Source organism: Leucoraja erinacea, chromosome 7 (genome assembly GCF_028641065.1).
Source record: "Leucoraja erinacea ecotype New England chromosome 7, Leri_hhj_1, whole genome shotgun sequence".
Lineage (NCBI taxonomy): Eukaryota > Metazoa > Chordata > Chondrichthyes > Rajiformes > Rajidae > Leucoraja > Leucoraja erinaceus.
In genome coordinates this window covers 8,614,459-8,639,372 of record NC_073383.1, presented here as the reverse complement: position 1 = coordinate 8,639,372, position 24,914 = coordinate 8,614,459, and the positions used below count along the sequence as shown (strand labels likewise).

At 41.7% G+C, this 24,914-nt stretch overlaps 1 protein-coding gene across 1 annotated transcript in view; it reads right to left on the bottom strand.

Annotated features, from left to right (window-relative positions):
• The window catches only part of LOC129698618 (protein boule-like), a 92,526-nt gene that overhangs the window by 41,440 nt on the left and 26,172 nt on the right, over positions 1–24,914 (bottom strand). The window contains exons 4-7 of the mRNA XM_055637737.1: positions 24,760–24,814; positions 3,864–3,939; positions 1,919–2,046; positions 377–457 (exon numbers count right to left, since the gene is read on the bottom strand). Coding sequence (XP_055493712.1) covers positions 377–457; positions 1,919–2,046; positions 3,864–3,939; positions 24,760–24,814 — 340 coding nt within the window. The remainder of the gene's footprint in view (positions 1–376; positions 458–1,918; positions 2,047–3,863; positions 3,940–24,759; positions 24,815–24,914) is intronic.

The following is a 24,914-nucleotide window of genomic DNA, read 5'->3' as shown; positions in this document are numbered from 1 at the left end:
TAGCTGAATGATTGTTCTTCAAGTTGGCAGCACTGGCATCAAATCAGTGTTAGCATATATCTGACAAGTAGAAATGTCACACGTGCTACGATGTTTCTCAAAATCCCGCAGGGTGCCCAAACAATGGGTGTAACAGAACTGAAATTCATAACCATAATATTTTAAGGTAAGACACATATTTTTTATTATCCATTAAAATTAGGAAATATAAATTCACTAGATTGTATGATCTTATCTGCATTTGACAGATATTCCTTCCAAAGCATCTTACTGGGAGCATGAATATATAAAATCTGATCTTTTTTAAACACATTAACATTTTCATTTATTGCTCGACTATGTAGACAGGGTACCATTTGTTAACATCATTTCCTACCTGATAATGGTATGCTGGCTGCTGGTAAATTGGCGGAGCTTGATGAGCCACCATTACAGGTGAGCTAGAAATAGAGCGAGGCTGTTGGAAAAGAACAGATTTTTAAAAGGTGGCACAAATAACATATGTTCTGCAGATTTCATATCATCTGAATCCCTCCAAAAGATGTGTTTACCTCCCCATATTGAGCAAATTACAGCAATCCAAATGTCTAATTGAAACATTGTTTCATATATTTTGTGTTTTTATGACTGTTGGCAGATCAATTTCCCTCCTGGGATAAATAAAGTTCTATGTATCATATATCGAAACACGCCCTTTCAAGTATTTTTGTGTCATCGGCAAAACTGAATATCTCGCATTTTGCTACCTTCTCCGGCTCTTTAATATAAACAGTAAATAATTGAGGGCCACGAAGTAATCTTTGGAGCACTCCACGTGTTACATCCTCCCACCTTGAAAAAGACCTGTGTATTCTGAATCTTTACTGCATGATAAGCAATCTTCAACCTGTTAACATATTTTCCCCAATACGATAAGTTCTTATCTTGTACGGCAACCATCAAATGCTTTCTAGAAATTGAAAAATACTGCATCTGCAGTTTTCCCTCCAATTACTTTGTTTAGTTAATAGTTTAGTTTAGAGATACAGCGCGGAAACAGGCCCTTCGGCCCACTGAGTCCGCACCGACCAGCGATCCTCGCACATAATCGTACACTAGGGACAACTTTTGCATTTATACCGCCAATTAACCTACAAACCTGTACGTCTTTGGAGTGTGGGAGGAAACCGAAGATCTCGGAGAAAACCTACACAGGTCACGGTGAGAACGTACAAACTCTGTTCAGACAAACGGCCATAGTCAGGATCGAACCCGGGTCTCTGGCGCTGCAAGGCAGCAACTCTACTCCTGTTATATTGTGTGTTATATTCTCAAAGAGTTTTAGCAAATTTGTCAAATTATATTTAACATTCATAAAACCATATTTTCAAAATGACCTGCATAATAATTAGACACCATTACCTCGCTGACAACGAATGTTAAACTCACAGACCTATAGTTACCCAATTTTTGTTTTTCTTCCTACCTTGAACAAGGGAGTCACATCTGTGATTTTCAAATCTGCTGGCATCTTCTTGCAACTGTGGCAAGTTTTGGAAAACTTCAACCAATAGTTGCATTATCTTGATATCTACTTCCCTTAAATCTCCTGGGTGCAAGCTATCAGTCCCGGTGACTTTGGTCCTATTAATTTTTCAATTCTCTGGGATACTTGGAGTGTACTCTAACATAAAAACTAATGTAAAGTATTGAGTTCATGCATCTGTCATGTCCTTGTTTCCTGTTAATAATTCCCTAGTCTCACCCTCTCGTGGTCTCACATGAACTAACCTCCTCCTTTTTATAAGTCCGTAGACGTTCTTGCTGTTTGTTTTGATCTGACTTGATTTTCTGTTTTAATCGATCGCTCTCTTTAAGATTTGAGTTTCTCACTGCAAGTTCCTGTAAAATTAAAAATTACATCCATGTGTTTACTCACAGGCCAAGGTTGTGGAACAGAGGCAATTTCTGGGCTGTGGAAATAAGCCACTCCATTGTGGTATGTGTATGGGTATCCTGTTGAAGTGGTTAAGTACATTGTCCCAGCTGCTGGCATTAAGCTTGTTCCTATTCAACAGACAAAATGTATTCAGTTAAAAATATTGTGAACTTACTGAAAGAAAATATCAAACTTTATATATAGTCATCTGCTGAAAATTATGCAATGGCTAATATGTCAGCTGAAAGATATCAAAGAACATAGAACAATACAGCACAGGAACAAGCCTTTTGCTCCACAATGTCAATCCTGAACATAATGCTAAATTAAAAAAATCTTCTATTCATTCATTCTCAGCATATTTATGTGCTTATCTAAAATGACACTACCGTATCTGACTCCACTAATTCCCCCTGGCAGTGCATTTCAGGCACGCACCACACTCTGTAAAAAAACTTGCCCCGCATATCTCCTGTCTTTTCTATCTTTGCCTCATGGTTTTATATACTTGTTAGGTATATCCCCTCAACTCCAGAGAAATTAAATCCAAGTTCATCCAATTTTACATTATAGCTAATACCCTCTTATACAGGCAGCATTCTGGTAAACCCTCTTCTGCATCCTCCACTTTCTTCCTGTAATGGAACAACCAAATTGCACAAGATACTCCTAACCAAAGTCTTATAAAACTGCAACATGACTTCCTCCAAATCAAATCAAATCAACCTTTATTGTCATCTTGCAAAGCAACAGTTGCACAGTGCAAAATGAGAAGACATTTCCCAGGGAATACCGGAGCATTGCACATGAAACTTAAAACATTTCACACATAATAACAATAAAAAACAATCCAGCCCTGACTCTTATACTCAATGCTCCAACCGATGACGGCAAACATACCATACACTTCCTTTATCATTCTATCTATTGTATTGCCACTTTCTTAGAGAGTTATGGACTTGGACCCCAAGATCCCTCTGTATATCAATGTTGTTAAAGCATCTTGCCAGTAACTGTGTACTTTCCCCTGTCTTTCGACCCTCACATTTGCTCGATTACTTAAATAATCATTAAAGATGGTAGCAGCATCAACATAATTCTGCATTCATGGATGTGGAAGAGAAACTTTTTTATTGGGGTACTTTGGTGTATTATGTAATGGCATTCAATTCACTTATTGAGATTCTTCTTAAGGCATTAAATCTATGGCAATTATATTTTGATCTGAAAGAAGTTAGAGAAATAAAGCAAAAGTATATGAATCCATTTTTTTTAATGGACCCATGAAGAACAGAAAGACAGCAGAGTACAGTCAAAACTTTATATTGAATAAAATTGAACTGGACTCCTTTGGGTGCATTGTATTGTATCAGTATTTTCGATTTCAATTCATCAATTCTGATATTATAAATAACTTCTGAGAAGACTGCTTTTCTGTGATTTTTAAATCTCTGAACTTTGATGACATTACATCATTCCAAAGAAACAGCTTTTCCATGCTTATAAAATGGGGCCAAAATGTGGACAGTCAAACATTAACAGCATTTGCTATTAAGTAATGAAAAAATAATTTACAAAGTTAAATGAATACGCACCCATAAATTCAAGCATTTGTCATGTCCTGCCATGACACTTGGCAAAATGGGTAAATTTCACTACTCACTTAGAAACTCCCCATTGAACACAATGTGCTTACCATATTATTATTCTCTGAAGCTATTCAGGCAATGCGCTGATTTATGGTCTTAACGTTAAATTTATTTCAAAGTACAAAAGAGTGACAATGAAGCCGAGGAGCTTCATTCAAAGTACTGCATTGTTCCCAAACGTTTTATTTAAACGTCACCATGGAACACTTTGGTTTGATGCTATTTATTATTGCTGCCATTAAACACAATCAACTATATTTTCCCCCTGAATTAACAGCTATCCATCGCATACATACGTGGTATCCCCACTTGCTGCTTTCTTATTGCAGGACCAATATTCAGTTTTTTATCCTTATAATTCAACTTTTCAGCCTGAAAAGATAAATGCACAAAATGTAACTTTGTGTTAAATTTAAGAAATAGCAACAACAGAATTAAAAATCATAATTTAAATCAAATTTGAGAATTAAAATTTACATTCATCCAGCAAAAAAGCTTGAGCATAACTTAAGACTCAAAGTGGTGCTCTTCAAATTTTGTTAAGGTACTATATTCATTCTAAATTACAGAGACTTTTTACAGTCCTAAGAATCTGGAGGGGAAAACAGTAACTGGGGATTATTCAATTTGAACAAAGTAAATTTGAAAGTCATGGCAGTCTAACTTTCAACTTCTTGAATCGTATGAAGATGGCACTATTCAGTCTCTGAAGGCAATGAACTTGCATAAAATCAATGTCATCTCCAAACACGAATTTGGGATCAGGATAATCAGTATCAAAACCTTCTGAAGAAGAATGGAAAAGATAAGAATGCCTAATGAGCTCAGGTTGATTTAAGCTTCAGGTTCATAATTTCCAAGAGTATTACATGAAACTTTGCTCACCCCTTTGTTATGTCATGAAAAAAACCTGACTTTCCTGAAATAAACAATGTTAAGTGCAGATAGACACCAAAAGCTAGAGTAACTCAGCAGGCCAGACAAAATCTCTCGAGAAAAGGAATAGGTGGCATTTCAGGTCGAGACCCTTCTTCAGACTGAGTCTGAATGTTAAGTGCAGATCTAGTTCAGAGGTATAATTTAGTTCAGAAAGTAGAAACACCAGCCTACAACTTTTTTATGATCACTGTGAATTTTATTTCAATACTGACAAAATATAAAAGTCTTAACTTTTTTATGATCACTGTGAATTTTATTTCAATACTGACAAAATAAAAAAGTCTTAACATCTACACGCAACTAGAATGTAACTTAACAATGAAGCATAATAGGATACTTGAATTAATGAAGACATCTATCAGTCCAGTCTATGGTAGATGAGTCAGCAGCTCAGTTCTAACAGGATCCAAGTTATCAGTCAACAAAAAAATGGCAGTGTACAATGAAGAAGTAGGACCACAGTAAGGATGAGGAACAATAGGTGGATAGGCGAAAAGTAGCTGAATGGGATAAAAACAGCTGAGATGCATTGTGAATAGTACTTGGCAAGCCCTATGGTTAGGATTGTGAATAAATGGTTGGGCTGGGTAGTATGGTATGGTCACATTAAATGTGAAAATGATGGTATTTGTACCTTTAAGATATCAATATAACAACTTCAGCCTTCTGATTCTGACATGTTTACAGGATAACATGAAGGGCCAAACAATTGCAATATTTGATCAATTGTCAATCACTGCCTTTGTTTCTAACTATAGAAAGACAAAGAAGATAAAACAAAAAACAAAAACAAAAAAAGGAAAAAACAAGATGTGGCAGGTAATAGATGCAGGCAAGGGGGATTTTTGACAGGCAGATAGATAATTTAACATTTCCATATTTATTCACAATCCAAACAATCAAGTTGGGGGAAATTCCATTGACAGAAAACCTATCATCTAAATATTGAATTATAAATATTACCCATGTGATTTGTTCCCTTATCCATAACACTTTTTTTACCCCAGGCCAAGCAATTGATTGATAATTAATGGTCATATAAATGAATTAGATTGTCTGAACCAAATGTGTAATGTAGATGACACAAAATGCTGGCGTAAGTCAGCGGGACAGGCAGCATCTCTGGAGAGAAGGAATAGGTGATGCTTTGGGTCAACTCTTCTTCAGACTTAAGAGTCAGGGGAGAGGGAGTCTAGAGATATGGAACGGTAAGGTGTGAAAACTTGCGTCTTGCGTTGGGCCTTACTCTGACATTGGAGGAAGCCCAAGACAGAAAGGTCAGTATGGGAATGGGAGGGGGAGCTAAAGTGTTTGGCAACCGGGAAATCAGGTAGGCCCAGGCAATCTGAGCGGAAGTGTTTGGCGTCTGTGCTTCATCTCGCCGATATATAGGAGTCCGCACCCGGAACAACGGATACAGTAGATGCGGTGGGAGGAGGTGACTCACCGGAAAGGACTGTCGGGTTCTTTGGACGCAGTCGAGGAGGTGGTATAGGGACAGGTGTTGCATCTCCTGCAGTTGCAGGGGAATGTACCTGCGGAAGGGGTGGTTTGGGTGGGAAATGATGTGTTAACCAGGGAGTTGCAGAGGGAACTGCATTTTATACAGATCTAGTTTTGCTAAACTACCAATCATTGTCCAAAAATCAGCTCCCCGCCAGTAATGAACAGTTTATAGTCACAATAACATACTGAATTCTGGTTCTGAAATTTTCAACGTGAGTGCAAAGGACAAAGTGTTTACAAGTGTTTTCTCTTCCTTTTTTCTGACATTCATTTTTAGACTCTCAAGCGTTGCTGGCAAAGGATACATTTATTTAACATTCCTAAATGTTTTTGTGAAGGTAACGGCATCTCCTTCTTGAACTGCTGTAATATTTTGGTGAAGATGCTTCCAATATTGTTTTGGATAATGTTCCAGAAGTTAAACCCAATGGTGATGGCTTGTGACATACATTCACACAAGAATGGTGTGCATGTGGATGGTGGTGTTCCCATGCGCCTGCCACCCGTCCTTCTTTATGGGATAGAATGCAGGCTTGGGTGGTGCGTAAAGAATACATAGAACAGTGCAACACAAAAACAGGCCCTTTGGCCCACAATGTCTGTGCTGAACATGATGTCAAGTTAAACTAATCTCCTCTGCCTGCATCTGATCCACATCCATCCATTCTCTGCATATTCATGTAGCCTGGGTGAGTAACTGCAGATGATACATATTGCAACACTATATGCTGGTGGAGGGAATTTACGTTTAAGATGGTTGGTGTGGTGTTATTAAATGAGCTGTTTTTTCCCCAGATAGTGTAACGCTTCCTAAGAGTTTTCAACACTGTGCTCATGCACACAACTGGAGAATATTTCATTGCACTCTTTATTTTCAAATGATGGGAAGACCTTGGAGTATTTGGAGGCGGGGCACTTCCCACAGGATGCTCAGCATCTGACTTGCCCTTATACCCATGATATTAACGTGGCTGGTCTAGTTGGATTGCAAGTTGATGGTTATCCCCAAGATAGTGGGGACTTTGCCGATATATTCATTACATTTCAAGAGCTGGTAACGAAGGACTTGCCACACAACTAGAGAATACAAACCCAAGGAAAATAAATGCCTGATCTGTAAGCAGGTGGTGGGCCAATGAAAACCTAGCTGTTGCTGGTAAATTCAGCAGGGCACGAGGTCCCTGCTATCTATCAGTATGAAAGAGGCCTACAGAAAATACTTTTATTTCTGCATATTTTGCCTGTGCCACGAGAGTCTGCGTGACATTTTGAAGTCTCCCAAGCAGTGTCCCGAAAAAAAATCTTCAAAGTGGCATCCAAAAGTGTGTTGAATGCCATAGGATACTTGATGTACATCCATGCTCTAATGTTGTCTGTACAATCCTTTATTCTGAGCCCGAGCCCACATGGGCAATAGTGAAGTTTAGATCAAGTAGTGGGAAAGGGACAAAATAGGGGGGGGGATTTTTACTTTCTTTCAAGTAAGAAACATTACTTGACTTGGGCATTTGCCTTAACATTGCAATTTGTTTTGAATTCCATGAAATCGAAGTTCTTTGTCAATGTATCAGCTCATTTTTGCAAACCCAAGGGGAAGCCTCAGACATCACGATTGGATAAAAATTTGCATCTAACATCAGTGAATACAGATTTTATTGTATTCTGCAATAAAATGCCAAGCTGGGCATTAACAACAAATGCAAGTAGAGAAATTCTTACAAGGTCAGGAAAGAACATGAACAGTTTAAAAGGGAAAAAGTGGGCGGCATGGTGGCGCAGCGGTAGATTTGCTGCCTGATCCCGGGTCTCTGGCTTGCAGTACCAGAGACCCGGGATCAATCGCGACTGCAGGTGCTGTCTGTATGGAGTTTGTACGTTCTTCCCATGACCTTGTGGGTTTTCTCCGAGATCTTCGGTTTCCTCCCACACCCTCAAGACGTATAGGTTTGTAGGTTAATTGGCTTAGTAGAAGTGCAAATTGTCCCTAGTGTGTGTAGGATCGTGTTAATGTGCGGGGATCGTTGGTCGGTGCGGACTCGGTGGGCCGAGGGGCCTGTTTCCGTGCTGTATCTCTAACCTAAACTAATTAACTAATCACCCACATTACCTCCCACTGGATCATGCACATCCTCCCTCTCTCCCCACTGACCATCAGATCCCAATTACTGGCCTTATTTCCTCAAGGATCACCTTTTAATAGTCTCTAGCTTTAAAGCATCACAACCTCGCAGAGCTTAATTCTACCCCCTCCCCAGGATGCATGTAAGGGTGTCCCGATAGACCCATTGTTTCAGCCCTCTATTGCCCCCAGAACTTATTTTGCTCCAACCCCGATTGCATTCTTTCTTCCCTCTGCCCAGTCCCTTTTCATTTGCAACACCTTTCATTAGCTTCACACCTCATAACAGGATGGTCTGAAGAACCTTCACTTCTTCCATGAAGAGAGCGCAATCAATCTCTTTCTACCACCCCTCCTCTGCTTGGCTGAATTTATTCCTACATCAAACTACTTTTCCAATCCCATTTTTGTTCATACCAAAGGTATGGTGATGGGAGCCCCAATGGACTCAAGCCAGGTTTGTATATTGGTTGGATATATTGAACAATTTTTGTTTCAATAGAAAGCCAATAGACAATAAGTGCAGGAGTAAGCCATTCGGCCCCTTGAGCCAGCACCGCCATTCAATGTGATCATGGCTAATCATCCACAATCAGTACCCCGTTCCTGCCTTCCTCCATATCCCTTGATTCCGCAATCTTTAAGAGCTCTGTATAGCTTTCTCTTGAAAGCATCCAGAGAACCAGCCTCCACTGCCCTCTGAGTCAGAGAATTCCAGACTCACAACTCTTGTGTGAAAAAGTTTTTTCTCATCTCCGTTCTAAATGGCTTACCCCTTATTCTTAAACTGTGGACCCTGGTTCTGGACTCCCCCAACATCGGGAACATGTTTCCTGCCTCTAGCGTGTCTAAACCCTTAATAATCTTATGTTTCAATGAGATATCCTCTCATCCTTCTAAATCCCAGAGTATACAAGCCCAGCCGCTCCATTCTATGAACATATGACAGTCCCGCCATCCCGGGAATGAACCTGATGAACCTACGCTGCACTCGCTCAATAGCAAGAACGTCCTTCCTCAAATTGAGAGACCTAAACTGCACACAATACTCCAGGTGTGGTCTCACTAGGGCCCTGTACAACTGCAGAAGGGCCTCTTTGCTCCTACACTCAACTCCTCTTGTTATGAAGGACAACATGCCATTCGTTTTCTTCAGCCTGCCGTACCTGCATGCTTACTTTCATTGACTGATGAACAAGGACCCCCAGATCCCATTGTACTTCCCCTTTTCCCAACGTGACTCCATTTAGATAATATTATGCCTTCCTGTTTCTGCCACCAAAGTCAGTAGCCTCACATTCATCCACATTAAATTGCATCTGCCCACACACCCAACCTGTCCAAGTCACCCTGCATCCTCATAGCATCCTCTTCAGTTCATAATGCCACCCAGCTTTATGTCATCTGCAAATTTGCCAATGTTAACCATATAACAATTACAGCACGGAAACAGCCCATCTCGGCCTTACAAGTCCGTGCCAAACACTTATTTTCCCCTAGTCCCATCTACCTGCACTCAGACCATAGCCCTCCATTCCTTTCCCATCCATATACCTATCTAATTTATTTTTAAATGATAAAATCGAACCTGCCTCCACCAGTTCCACTGCAAGCTCATTCCACACAGCTACCACTCTGAGTAAAGAAGTTCCCCCTCATGTTACCCCTAAACTTATGTCCCTTAATTCTGAAGTCATGCCCTCTTGTTTGAATCTTCCCTACTCTCACTAGGAAAAGCTTATCCACGTCAACTCTGTCTATTCCTCTCATCATTTTAAAGACCTCTATCAAGTCCCCCCTTAACCTTCTGCGCTCCAAAGAATAAAGACCTAACTTATTCAACCTATCTCTGTAACTTAGTTGCTGAAACCCAGGCAACATTCTAGTAAATCTCCTCTGTACTCTTTCTATTTTGTTGACATCCTTCCTATAATTGGGCGACCAAAATTGTACACCATACTCCTGAATTGGTCTCACCAATGCCCTGTACAATTTTAACATTACATCCCAACTTCTATACTCAATGCTCTGATTTATAAAGGCTAGCACACCAAAAGCTTTCTTTACCACCCTATCTACATGAGATTCCACCTTCAGGGACCTATGCACAGTTATTCCTAGATCCCTCTTCAACTGCATTCCTCAATTCGCTACCATTTACCATGTACGTCCTATTTTGATTTGTAGAAGATGTAGAACCTCACACTTATCAGCATTAAACTCCATCTGCCATCTTTCAGCCCATTCTTCCAAATGGCCTAAATCTCTCTGTAGACTTTGGAAATCTACTTAATTATCCACAACACCACCTACCTTAGTATCATCTGCATACTTACTAATCCAATTTACCACACCATCATCCAGATCATTGATGTACATGACAAACAACAGTGGACCCAACACAGATCCCTGAGGCACCCCACTAGTCACCGGCCTCCAACCTGACAGACAGCAATCCACCATTACTCTCTGGCATCTCCCATTCAGTCACTGTTGAATCCATCTTGCTACTCCTGCATTAATACCCAACAATTGAACCCTCTTAATCAACCTTCCATGAGGAACCTTGTCAAAGGCCTTACTAAAGTCCATATAGACAACATCCACTGCTTTACCATCAATTTCCCTAGTAACTTCTTCAAAAAATTCAAGATTAGTCAAACATGACCTTCCAGGCACAAATCCATGTTGACTGTTCCTAATCAGACCCTGTTTATCCAGATGCTTATATATATATTATCTCTAAGTATCCTTTCCATTAATTTGCCCACCACTGAAGTCAAACTAACAGGTCTATAATTGCTAGGTTTACTCTTAGAACCCTTTTTAAACAATGGAACAACATGCGCAGTACGCCAATCCTCCGGCACTATTCCCGTTTCTAATGACATTTGAAATGTTTCGGTCATAGCCCCTGCTATTGTTACACTAACTTCGAGGGAATATCCTGTCAGGACCTGGAGACTTATCCACTTTTATATTTTTCTAAGTGTCAGTACTTCTTTTTCTTTGAATCTCAGTTTCCATAGCTACTGTACTTGTTTCACTTACCTCACATAATTCAATATCCTTCTCCTTGGTGAATACCGAAGAAAATAAATTGATCAATATCTCCCCCATCTCTTTTGGCTCTGCAGATAGCTGTCCACTCTGTCTCTCTAATGGACTAATTTTATCCCTCATTATCCTTTTGCTATTAATATAGCTGTAGAAACCCTTTGGATTTACTTTCACCTCTTGCCAAAGCAACCTCATATCTTCTTTTAGCTTTTCTAATTTATTTCTTAAGATTCTTTTTACATTCTTTATACTCCTCAAGCACCTCACTTACTCCATGCTGCCTATAATTATTGTAGATCTCGCTCTTTTTCCGAACCTTGTCTAATTTCCCTTGAAAACCATGGCTCTTTCCAATTTTTACTATTTCCTTTCAACCGAACATGGACATAAAGATTCTGTACTCTTAAAATTTTCCCTTTAAATGTTCTCTTCTACATCCTTCCCATAAAACAAAATGTCCCAGTTCATTCCTTTTAAATCCTTTCGCATCTCATCAAAGTTAGCCTTTCTCCAATCAAAAATCTCAACCCTAGGTCCAGTTCTGACCCTCTCCATAATTATATTGAAACTAATGGTATTGTGATCACTGGACCCGAAGTGCTCCCCAACGCATACCTCCGCCACCTGACCTGTCTAATTTCCTAACAGGAGGTCCAGCACTGCCCATTCTCTAGTAGGTACCTCTATGTATTGCTGCAAAAAACTATCCTGCACACATTTTACAAACTCCAAACCATCCAGCCCATTTACAGAATGTGTTTCCCAGTCTATGTGTGGAAAATTGAAATCTTCCACAATCACTACCTTGTGCTTACTACTAATATCTGCTATCTCCTAACATATTTGCTCTTCCAATTCTCGCTCCCCATTTGGCGGTCTATAATACAACCCTATAAGTGTTGCTACACCTTTCCCACCTCTCAGTTCCACCCAAATAGCCTCCCTAGACGAGCCCTCTAATATATCCTGCCAAAGCACTGCTGTAATATCTTCCCTGACAAGCAATGCAACACCTCCACCTCTTGCCCCTCTAATTCTATCACACCTGAAGCAACGAAATCCTGGAATATTTAATTTCCAATCACAGCCCTCCTGCAACAATGTTTCACTGATCGCCACAACATCATACTTCCAGGTGTCAATCCAGGCTCTAAGCTCATCCACCTTTCTTACAATGCTCCTAGCATTAAAATATACACATTTAAGAAACCCACCACCTCATATTCTCTGTTTATTTTCTTTTTCTTCTTTCTCCCCTAGATTTTGGGTCCAGGTGCTTCCCTTCTCTGCCTCCTGCCTCACACTCTGTCTACTAGCTTTCTCTATTTAAATCCCTCCCCCCAACTGTTCTAGTTTAAAGTCTCCCCAGTAGCCTTTGCAAATCTCCCCGCCAGGATATCGGTCCCCCTCGGGTTCAAGTGCAACCCGTCCTTTCTGTACAGGTCACACCTTCCCCAAAAGAAGTCCCAATGATCCAGAAACTTGAATCCCTGCCCACTGCACCAGTCCTTCAGCCACGCATGTATCCTCCACCTCGCTCCATTCCTTCTCTCACTGTCGCGTGGCACAGGCAGTAATCCTGAGATTGTTACATTTTGGTCCTTTTCCTTAACTCTCCTCCCAACTCCCTAAATTCTCCCTTCAGGACCTCTTCTCTTTTTTTACCTATGTCATTGGTACCTATATGTACCACGACCTCAGGCTCCTCTCCCTCTGATTTCAGGATATCGTGGACGCGTTGAGACACATCCGAGACCTTGGCACCAGGGAGGAAAACTACCATCCGGGTCTCCTGACTGCGTCCACAGAATCGCCTATCCGACCCCCTAACTATAGAGTCCCCAATTACTATTGCCCTCCTCTTCTTTTCTCTACCTTTCTGAGCAACAGGGCCGGTCTCTGTGCTGGAGGCCCGGCCGCTGTCGCTACCCCCAGGCAGGTTGTCCCCCCCAACCGTACTCAAACAGGAGTACTTATTTTCAAGGTGTACAGACACTGGGGTACTCACTAGTCCCTGCCTCTGCCCTTTGCCCTTCCTAACCGTGACCCACTTGCCTGTCTCCCGTGGTTTTGGAGTGGCCACCTCCCTAGAACTCCTCTCTATGACCTCCTCACTCTCCCAGACAAGAGGTCATCGAGCTGCTGCTCCAGGTTCCTAATACGGTCCCTTAGGAGCCCCATCTCGACGCACCTGGCGCAGATGTGGACGTCTGGAGGACTATCCGACTCCAATGACCTCCCACATCTGACATCCAGAACATGTTACTTTTAATCCTTCCATCTAAATCATTAATGTATATTGTAAATAGCTGCAGTTCCAGCACTGAGCCTTGCGGCACCCCACTAGTCACTGCCTGCCATTCTTAAAGGGACCCATAAATCCCTACTCTTTGTTTCCTGTCTGCCAACCAATTTTCTATCCATGTCAGCACCCAAACTACTTTCAGTTCTATGACAGTTCCCATCTTCCAACTCTTCTTCTGTTGTGATGTTTACTATAATAATGCTAATTTTTACATTCATACAAAGTTGCATTACCTTTGCCGTCAATTTCTATCCAGCTCTCACATTCAATGGTCCATGTCTGATTCTTCTCTTTCATAGTTATAGAGTGATACAGTGTGGAAACAGGCCCTTCAGCCCAACTTGCCCACACCTACCATGTCCCAGCCTGTCTTTTTCTTAAACGTTAGGATAGTCCTAGCTCAACTACCTCATCTGGCAGTTTGTTCCATACACCCACCAATCTTTGTGTGAAAAAGTTACCCCTCAAGGTCCTATTAAATCTTTTCCCCTTCACATTGTCCTCTGGTCCTAGATTCTGGGCAAGAGACTGTCCATCTACCTGATCTTTCCTCTCATGATCTCTACAAGATCATCCCTCATCCTCCTGCGCTCCAAGCAATAGAGACCCAGCCTGCCCAACCTCGACCTACTACTCAAACCGTCTAGTCCTGGCAACCTCATAAAGGGCCTGTCGCACTGCGGCGACCTATTTCACAAGTTTAGAAGAGTTTGCCCTCGACCCATACTAGTCACAGCATGGTCGACACGAGATCCTAGGAGGTCTTTGTAACTCTCCTTCATGCTCGAGAGTAGTCCCCACGTACTCGAAGGCCTCAGCTAGGTCGCAGCGTTTTTTCAACATGCTGAAAAATGCCCGCGAGTAAAAAAAGATCACCATGGAAAAAAATAGATTTTTTTTTAATTTGTGGGTTTAGTCGAGGTAGGTCGTAGTAGGTCATAATGCTATTTGTAGGTAGTTGAAGTTAATCGAAGGTAGTTGAAGGTAAAAGCTCGTTGAGAAAAAAAGTAAGCAAACCTTTTTTAAACTTTGTCTGGCTTCTTAAAAGTGTCTCCACTCCTTCTCCCCCCCCCCCCCCCCCCCCCCCCGCTCTCTCTAAAGGACATACCGTACTGTGCCAGCCGCATTTTACCTTCCTGTTCATCGCGGGTGTGAATTTCAAACAGCGCTCCCCCCCCCCCCCTTTCCCTGGCCCCCGCCTTTGCGTTGTGCGAGTGTGCGCGCGCACAGACAGTCGATCCGGCTCACGGTTTCATCGCTGACGGTCGATCCAGCTCGAGGTTTTTCAGGCGAGTGCCCTCGAGCTGGAATGTCGAAGACAGTCGCGTCAGTGGGACAGGCCTTTTAATTTTCTCTGAACCCTTTCAAGCATAACAATATCTTTCCTATAACATGGTGCCCGGAACTGAACACAATATTCTAAAAGCTGTCTCACCATTGTCTTATACAACTCAACATTACCTCCCTTATCTACCTGTGACTCAACCTTCAAGAAACCATGCACCTGCACTCTTAGATCCCTCTGCTCTACAACACTACTCAGAGCCTACTATTCACTGTGTAAGTCCTGCCCTTGTTGGACATCCCAAATTGAACACCTCACACTTCTCTGTATTAAATTCCATCCACCATTCCTCAACACACCTGATCGATCCAGATCCTGCTGCAATCTTTCACAACCATCTTCACTAACTGCAAAACCACCCACTTTTGTATCATCAGCAAACTTGCTAATTTTGCCCTGTATGTTCTCATCAAAATCATTGATGTAGATGACAAACAGCAACAGGCCCAGCACCGAACCCTGAGGCACACCACTTGTCACAGGTCTCTAGTCCTAGATGCAACCTTCCACCATCACCCCCCGTTTCCTTCCATGGAGCCAATCTGCTATCCTTACGATCTACCTCAGGGGAGAGGTTGGCTTCTAATACCACGGACACAGATAATTCTCTTGTCTGCTATTTTACGGAATTGATTCAATTTTTCTTGTTTCTTCATCTGTTGGATCTGCTTTGATGATGAGATTTCCCACATGGAGATCAAAGGTGCCTTTCTCCTTAACCATGGTATTCCTTCCACAGTTGTCAGGCTCTCAATCATATTTCCTATATCCTGCAATTCCACTCTCACCCTGGATATGGTGCTCCTTGTCCTCAGATTCCACTACAACTGCCTGCACATCAATAGATCATTCACTATAATCTGTACTATGATTCCATTGCAACCACCCCCTTTTGGCATTCTGAAGAGACCATTTCTTCAATACCCTATTCCGTAATTACCAAGCACTCTTTTTCTCAAAACTCCAGTATAGAAGTTGAGAGGTCATGTTGCAGTTATACAAGACACTGGTGAGATGCTGGTAAGGCCCCATTGAAAGTATTGTGTTCAGTTCTGGGCACAAATTTATATAGGAAATATGTTAAGTTGGAAATGGTATAGAGAAGATTTACAAGGATGTTGCCAGGATTCAAGTGTCTGTGCTATAGAGATGTTGAGCAGGCTGGGACTCTATTCGCTGGAGCACAGGGGATTGAGGGATGATCTTATAGAAGTGTATAAAATCCTGAGAGGAATAGATCAGATGGACGCACAAAGTTTCTTGCCCAGAGTGGGGGAAATCGAGAACCAGAGGGCACAGGTTTAAGGAGAAGGGGGAAAGATTTTAGAGGAATCCGAGTGGTAACCTTTTCACCAAAAAAGTGGTGGGTGTATAGAACAAACTGCCGGAGCAGGCAATTGAGGCAGGGACTATCGTGACGTTTAACAAGCTATTAGACAGGTACATAGATAGGACAAGGATATGGGCCAAACGCAGGCTAGTGGGACGTACAGATGGGACATGTTGGTCAGTGTGGGCAAGTTGGGCCGAAGGGCCTGTTTCCACATTGTTTGACTCTGACTCTTCCCATGCAACTGTGGTAACTGTGTATTTACCACTTCCTTTTCATCATCCAAATTTTTGACTACCTGACACACATGAAATATTAATATGAATTTCTGAGAGACACTATTCTCCTTTCAGAGGTGGAAATAAATTGTGGACATTTGGGTGCTGAAATGCCAGGGAGCAGGCATTAAGCATATTTCATAGGATTTATAGTATTTCTTTACAGTAAGAAATAAATGTTTCCCCCAGAGAAAGGTCAAGCTTATTCAGGCTCTTTGCACTGAATGCTATTGGACATTGTCACTATTGTCAATGCCTGACTTATTTTTACTTAAAATGTGATACAAGTCGCCAGGTGCAGTGCAAGTTCCTGAAAATAATTATAATGCGCCATCCTTGAAGACATTTCTGTGCAATACTATAATGGTGCAAGTCATCAAGTTGCTTATATTTTAGGATTGCTATAAGCTGTTTGGCTTCTTACATAGGTTTTCACACCACCTAAACAAATGATCTGCTCTGTGTAGCAATGTTACATAATTTGGAGATTTAAAAAATCAAGTCTGCAATTTATCCCATCAGATAAAGCATAACAATAAGTTTAATTTGACACCAAATTCACTTTCATATCTCAAGTATTAAAAAAGTTATGACCATTTTCATACTCGGAAATTAGCATCTTGTTCCCTATTGATTTTCAATGGACATTACAAAAAAGCTGTGATCTTGGATAGTCAAACACCCATTTCTTAAGGAAAGATTAACATTTTTAAATAGCCTAAGTGTCCAAAGATTATTCACAAATAATTCACAATATAACATGATTTTTATATCTAATTTACATTAATTTATAGGCCAAATGGAAGGAATTTAGTGTTCAATTGCTGTAAATAAATGCCCATTTAAATCGGCTTTCTAGTGGGTTCATGTGGAACGCGCTGGTTTAGAACGTTGACATAGCGCTGGATTAGTGCCCTCAAATGCCGAGAAAAATACTGCGGGATATAAAAAGCCCAAAATAAACTACTCGCTATAGATAACTTGATATTCAGGGTTATATATATGCCCCATTTAATGTAAAAATAAGGTACATACCTTTAATTGTTTGCTTTATAAAACCCTGGGGCTGCGAGAGGTTGTGAAATGAGACAGTAATTTTAAAACTATTAGAACTATATTATCGAGGCCTATAAAACTAATAATACCTTTTGCGACCGGGTCTTGCAGCGATTTTTCGTTAATGATTTACTAGGCTGAACATCTGCGATTAGTACAGCCTAGTAAAAATCGCGTTTTAAACCCGCCCCCTCCAAACAGCGCCAAAATCGCCGACATGGCTGAGGGCAGATTCCTAATGACGATTCAGGTAGGTTTTGTAACATACCTACTCTGTGCCATGTTGTTGTTTTCAGAACTTTGCTGTGTGTAGTGATTGTTTGGCTTATTATTCTCACGAGTACCGAAAAGCATTGAAAAGATTTGTTTTGCATGCTATCCAAACAGATCAGACTATTCCTCCACTGTAACTAACCACATTTCAATAAGTAAACTTTAAAATGCGTTGGAATATCCATGAAAGCACCAAAGACTTCCCCAACCCCGAATTTCTTTCTCGTTAAGAATTTGTTTTGCACAAATTAGAATATGCCAGTGGCATCAACAGCTACTTGGACGAGAAAGGAATGGAGGGTTATGGTCTTAGTGCAGGTAGATGGGACTAGGTGAGAGTAAGTGTTCGGCACAGACTTGAAGGGCCGAGATGGCCTGTTTCCGTGCTGTAATTGTTATATGGTTACTTGGAGAACAGAATGAGAGAAAGAGGTCCTGTATATTTTACGACAATCAAAATTGTCGTAAAATATGGCCTGCCACAGACAAAGCTAACTGCCCCTAATTAGCCCATTCTTCTCCAAATTAGAACAAAGTATACCCCAAAGAATCCTCTCCAATATCTTCACAGCCACTGGCATGAGGCTCACCGGCCTACAATTTCCTGGAGTATCTCTGCTTCCCTTCTTGAACAAAGGAACAGCATTATTTGCTCTCCAGTTTTCATGCATCTCTGTGGCTGGAGAAGATAACAAGATACAAGGACAGTGCACCTATTCTTCCAATTTAATAATCCAGGATAGATTCCAACAGGCCCTGGGGATTCAGCCACCTTAAAGAGCCTGTCCCACTTCAGCCATTTTTAAGCAACTGCCGGCGAATGTCATAGTAGTAGCTGGGGGAGTCCAGAACCAGGGGCCACAGTTTAAGAATAAGGGGCAAGCCATTTAGAACGGAGATGAGGAATTACTTTTTCACACAGAGAGTTGTGAGTCTGTGGAATTCTCTGCCTCAGAGGACGGTGGAGGCCAGTTCTCCGGATGCTTTCAAGAGTTAGATAGAGTTCTTAAAGATAGCTTGATTAGGTGTGAGAGAAACTGGATGAACAATGCAGAATAATATATTTTTTTTTAAGCAATAAGGAAGTGATTCATCAGTTTTGTACCTAGCTTGCTATGTTTTTAATGAGAGATGCACAGTGAGGAGGTGCTTGGAGGACTCACTGTAGTGGATGTTAATTTGTGTTTATTGTTGTTTATTATTGTATTATTGTATGCATGACTGCAGGCACGAAATTTCGTTCAGACCGTAAGGTCTGAATCACAATAAAGGAAATTCTAATTCTAATGTTCGCCAAACTCTCTCTTCTTTGGCCAATGGTTTTATTGTTCATTCTGTATATAAATGATATATGTAGTGTCAAAAATATTGAAATTTGGATGCGACTCAGTCACTGCAAGATCGCGAGGGAGGCCACGACTCTCATTCTATGCTGTGAATCAATTGAACTGTGAGTATGCAATGTACTTGTAATAAATGATTTGTCAGCCCTAAATGACAATGCCATGAGTTGTTTGGCCTGCTGCCCTGCCTGTGCTTGAAACTGCAATGCTTTATTAGGTCCGACTGTGTTTGGAAGGAATAAATGCTTTATTAGGTCCGACTGTGTTTGGTTCAAAAGTCACACTCCTCGTGACTTGGTGGACAGGTATTGAAATTTCCTGTGAGTGCAGAGGTCGCGCTAATTGCGTAATTTCCGGTAAGTGCAGAGGTCACGCTGATGGCGGAAGTCCCGCTGACTGCGGAAGCCCCAAAGTGGAGAGGATGTGCTCAGCCGTGTGAGTATTCAAGAAAGTTTACTGCCATATATATGGTGTGTGAGTCAGTGAGTGTGTATATGGTTGTGAGTGCGTGTGTGTGTGTGAGTGCGTGTGTCTGTATGTGTATGTGAATGTGTGTGTGTGAGTGTATGTGAGTGTTTGAGTATGTGTGTGTGTGTTTGTGAGTGTATGTGTGCGAGTGTGAGTGCGTGTGGGTGTGTGTGTGTGCGCGCACAATGTCAATACTAGCCCTCTGGAAACCAGTCCCTTCGGCCCACAACACTCATGCTGGCGCTCCAGAAACCCCCCACGCCCCCCCTCCCAACAATATTGGAATTTGTGGAGAGGTGGAATATTGCGTTGGGGGACCAGCCCTCCCGTGTGAAGCTAGGACAGTCCAGTTATCATTAAATTTGAACTAAACAAACATTATGATGTTTGGAAATTGTAAAATAAGCACTCGGGTACCAAGTGAGGATAGATGGTGTTGATATAGAAAGAGTGTATGAAAATAAATTTCTAGGTGTTATATTAAACCACAAAATCTGCTGGAAACCTCATATAAACCATGTGCGAGCAAAGCTGGCAAGGAGCTTTGCAGTCCTGGAAAGAACAAGGCACATTCTGAATCACAAAGCGTTGTACATTGTTTATTGTTCACTTGTACTGCCAAATCTAAATTACTGTGTGGAGGTATGGGGTAACATTTACAAAAGCACCCTACATCCATTATGCATACTGCAAAAAAGGGCCATTAAGGATAGTTAATAATGTAGAATTTTGTGAACACACCAACTCTGTTTGTAAAGTCAATGTCTTGAAGTTTATGGATCTAGTAGAATTTAATACAGCACAAATAATGTATAAAGCAAGAACTAATTTACTACCAGGTAATATACAAAAAATGTTCTTTAACAGGGAGGGTGGTTATAATTTGAGAGGAAAGTTTAATTTAAAGAAACTTTATGTTCGTACACTATGAAAAGTATGTGTATTTCAATCTGTGGGGTAAAATTGTGGAATGATTTGGATGTGGAACTCAAACAAAGCACAAACATTACTCAGTTTAAGAAGAAGTGCAAAAAAAATATTTTCCAGAATTATAAGAATGAGGAAGGGCTGCGATGTTGGTTACGTTTTAGTTTATTGACACAGTGTGATATTCGCGTTATAGATGGAATTTGGATAATTGTTTATAAACTGTATATGTATGTTTGTGTGCATGCATATATGTATGTGGCTTATGTATGGGTTTATATGTATGTTTGTGCATGTGTATATCTATCTATTTATCTATATCAATACTATATACATGGCCGTCCGAAAGGGGGGGGGGGGGGGTGGGGGGGGGGGGTGCGTTGGGTGCAACCCCCTTTTTATCCAGTAAGAAATTTTTTTTTTTTTTTTTTAAATCGGCAAAAATATTTTTTAAAAATCAGCAATTCCACTTGGGAAACGGTCAGTTCTCCGTTGTCCCGTCAGCGGGCGGGAGTGGCGGAATCTGAACCCAGCGGCTCTAACTCCAACCCCAACCCCAGACACCGCTGCAGCGGGGCCCACTCCCCTTGCCTCGGGGGCCCAAGCCATCTCCCGCCCACACCACCCCCGCTGACCCCACGCCACCCCCGCTGGGCCCACGCCACCCCCGCTGGGCCCACGCCATCCACGCTGGGCCCACGCCATCCACGCTGGGCCCACGCCACCCCCACTGACCCCCGCTGGGCCCACGCCACCTCCACTGACCCCCGCTGGGCCCACGCCATCCCTGCCTCCCCCACTGGGAGGAGATTGATATATTTTTGATTGATACGGGTGTCGGAGGTAATGGGGAGAAGGCAGGAGAATGGGTTAGAGAGGGAAAGATCTCCCAACTTCTATACTCAATACTCTGACTGATTAAGGCCAAAATACTTTTTGACCACCTGATATACCTGCGACATGCCCTTCAAGGAACCATCAACCATTCCTCTGCCCACCTGGCTAATTGATCCAGATCCTGCTGCAATCTTTCACAACCATCTTCACTATCTGCTAAGCCACTCACTTCTGTATCATCAGCAAACTTGCTAATCTTGCCCTGTTCTATGACGTTTCACAGAGTGCTGGAGTAACTCAGCATGTCAGGCTGAGTATAGTTGGGTGGTCATGTTGCATTTGCATAAGAAGTTGGTGAGGCCGCATTGAGAGTATTGTATTCAGTTCTGGGCACCATGTTATAGGAAAAATGTCATCAATCTGGAAAGAGTACAGTGAAGATTTACGAGGATGTTGCCAGGACTAGAGGGCCAGAGCTACATGGAGAGGTTGAGTACGCTGGGACTTTATTTCATGGAGCACAGGAGGATAAGGGATGATCTAATAGAGGGGTATAAAATCATGATTTGGATAGATATGGTTGAGTCTTTTGCCCAGAGTAAGTGAATCGAAGAGCAGAGGACATAAGTTTAAGGTGAAGGGCAAAGATTTAATAGGAATCTGAGGGGTATGTTTTTCACACAAAGGGTGATAGGTGTATGGACAAGCTGCCAGAGGTGGTAGTTGAGGCAGGGACTATCACAACATTTAAGAAACAGTCAAACAGGTACATGGATAGGACAGATTCGGAGGGATATGGATCAAACGTGGGTAGGTGGGACTAGTGCAGATGAGACATGCTGGGCCAAAGGGCCTGTTTCCACACTGTATCACTCTATGACTATCTATCTTTCCCTCTCAAACCCATTCTACTGCCTTCTCCCCATTACCTCCAACACCCATATCAATCAAGAATCTATCAATCTCCTCCTGAAAAATGTCCATTGACTTGACCTCCACAGCTGTCTGTGGCAATGAATTCCACAGTTCACCACCCTCTGACTTAAGAAATTCCTGCTCATCTCCTTCCTAAAGGAATGTATTTTAATTCTGAGGCTGTGGCCACTGGTCCTAGACTCTCCCACTAGTGGAAACATCCTCTCCAAATCCACTCCATCCAAGTTTTTACCAGGCTGGGACAGACAGCAACAGCTTCACAAAGCTTGTGCCCTGTCCTGCATCACCCAAGGCAGCAGAGACGTTACAAGAGAGGGCAAGCACCGTAACAAAGTAGCTCACAATGGTTTGGATAACATTCAAGAATGTCTATACATCATGAATATTACTGAACGGTCTTGACACAAAATATAATCTATACCTTTTCTCCAGAGATGCTGACTGACCCGCTGAGTTACTCCAGCACTCTGTGAAATGTCGCCTATTCATATTCTCCGCAGATGCTGCCTGACCCACTGAGTTACTCCAGCACTTTGTGACTATTTTCCCTTCACCCATCTGCCCAAGCCCACCCTCCCCCTCCTTTCCTATGTTCCTTTCCACCCATAAACCTCTCTCTGCCTTTACATTTCACTCCTCTTTCAAATCTGCTCTACTTATCTACATGCATTTTTCTTCTTCACTTTTTAGTCATAGAATGATGCAGTGTGGAAACAGGCCCTTCAGCCCAACTTGCCCACACCGACCAACATGTCCCATCTAAACTAGTCCCACTCACACGCGTTTAGCCCATATCCATCTAAATCTGTCCTATCCATGTACGTGTCCAAATGTCTCTTAAACATTAGGATTGTCCCAGCCTTAACTACCTCTTCTGGCAGCCCGTTACATACACCCAGCACCCTTTGTGTGAAAAAGCTACCTCTCAGATTCCTGTTAATTTCTGAAATATTGGTCATAAATTTGGTGCATAAATGCTCCAAAACAAGGCTCAGAATGCATCAGAGGGCATCTAAAACCCCTGGACTCTGGCATCGAGGGACTTCACGCTTCTCACTCGTGATGTGCGCAGCGCGCACATTATTTCACATTAAGTTTTTTGTAATCCTGTCATGCCACCCCCCTTTTTTTGAAAAGCTTCGTACGGCCAGATATATCTATATATTACTAAAATTCTCATCTTGTTTCTATCTATGCGCGCGTATGTGATTGGGGCCTACGCCAAAACGGTAGCACTAAATTATTTTTCATTCAGATTGATGATATATTTCACAAGCTATTGACATTTACAAGTTTTTAAAAAAAACACTTTGAGAAGAATAACTTGACAGATGCTGTGACAGTTGATCGGAGATTCTGGCAGTTACAAGCTGTGACGTCACAATGGGATCTCACAGTCCTCCAATCACAATGGGATCTCAGCTACCAATCAACAGTGTTGGGATAAGCTCCAGCCAGTGCAGAGAGATTTCTTGTTGCAAGGGGAGGTGGGGAGTGGGGGAAGGGAGGAGATGAAATGTCATTTAAACATTGTGTTTAGTGGGTGAGTACAAAAGGGGAGAGGTGAGGGAGTGACTGATGGTAGGGAAAAGTAGAGGGAGGGAGAGGTGAGGGAGTGTATGAGCCGCGCCTACGCAGTTGGGGGCTATGGGCGAGTGGTGGAATATTGCGTTGGGGGAACAGGTTGTGTTGAGGGAATGGGTACATCACAATGGAATCTCATTTAGATTTTTTGGGAGGAGTTTTTCTATTGTGGGGGGAGGTGGAATAGGGGAGAGGTTTCATTTATTGTTAAAAATGTGGGTTTCCTTGTGGTGGGGTGGGGGGGGGGGGGGAGATCGGTGGGGGACCTCTTCGTTTCTTTGGGAGAGGTGGAATAGGGGAGAGATTGAATTTCCACAATTTTCCTTGGGTGGAATAGGGAAAGTTTCATTTCCAGAACTTTCCTTGTGGGGGGTTGGGATGGAGGATCGGGTTACGTTTGCGTAACGGGTGAGTGGTGATCTTGTTTGTTTGTTTGTTTGTATGTGCGTGTGTACTGGAAACTCCGCCAAAACTACACGATAGCGCTACAATTTTTGGCCCACCTTACTCACCATTGTCCTGGGGTATACATTAGTGAAGTTGGGGGCTATGGGCGATAAATATAAAATATATATATATATATATATATATATATATATATATATATATATATATAAATATATATATGTGTGTGTGTGTGTGTGTAATGTTTGTGAATTAATTGATGAGTAGTGGAGCGAATCCTATTCCTTTTCGAATGTTTAAGATTTAATTTGTGATGTTAATGAGAAGTTATTTAATGAGTTATGTATAGGTTTATTGTTATTTTCATGTTATTTTTATTTTGTTTGGTAAATATAATATATTCTACTATTACATGGACCTAGAGTAGGTGGAGAAATGAAGTGATGTCGCCATTAAAAAAAAAAAAAATATTTGCTCCTACCTCTTGTAAAATTTTTTGAGCATCTTCTTGGGTTTCAAAGGTAATAAAGCCATACCTAAAGAAAAGTATAGGCAACAAATTAATTTAAATGTACGTGATAAATTTAAGGAAATATAATAAAACCAGTATTATTTTTCGGTGTCTGATAATTTAAA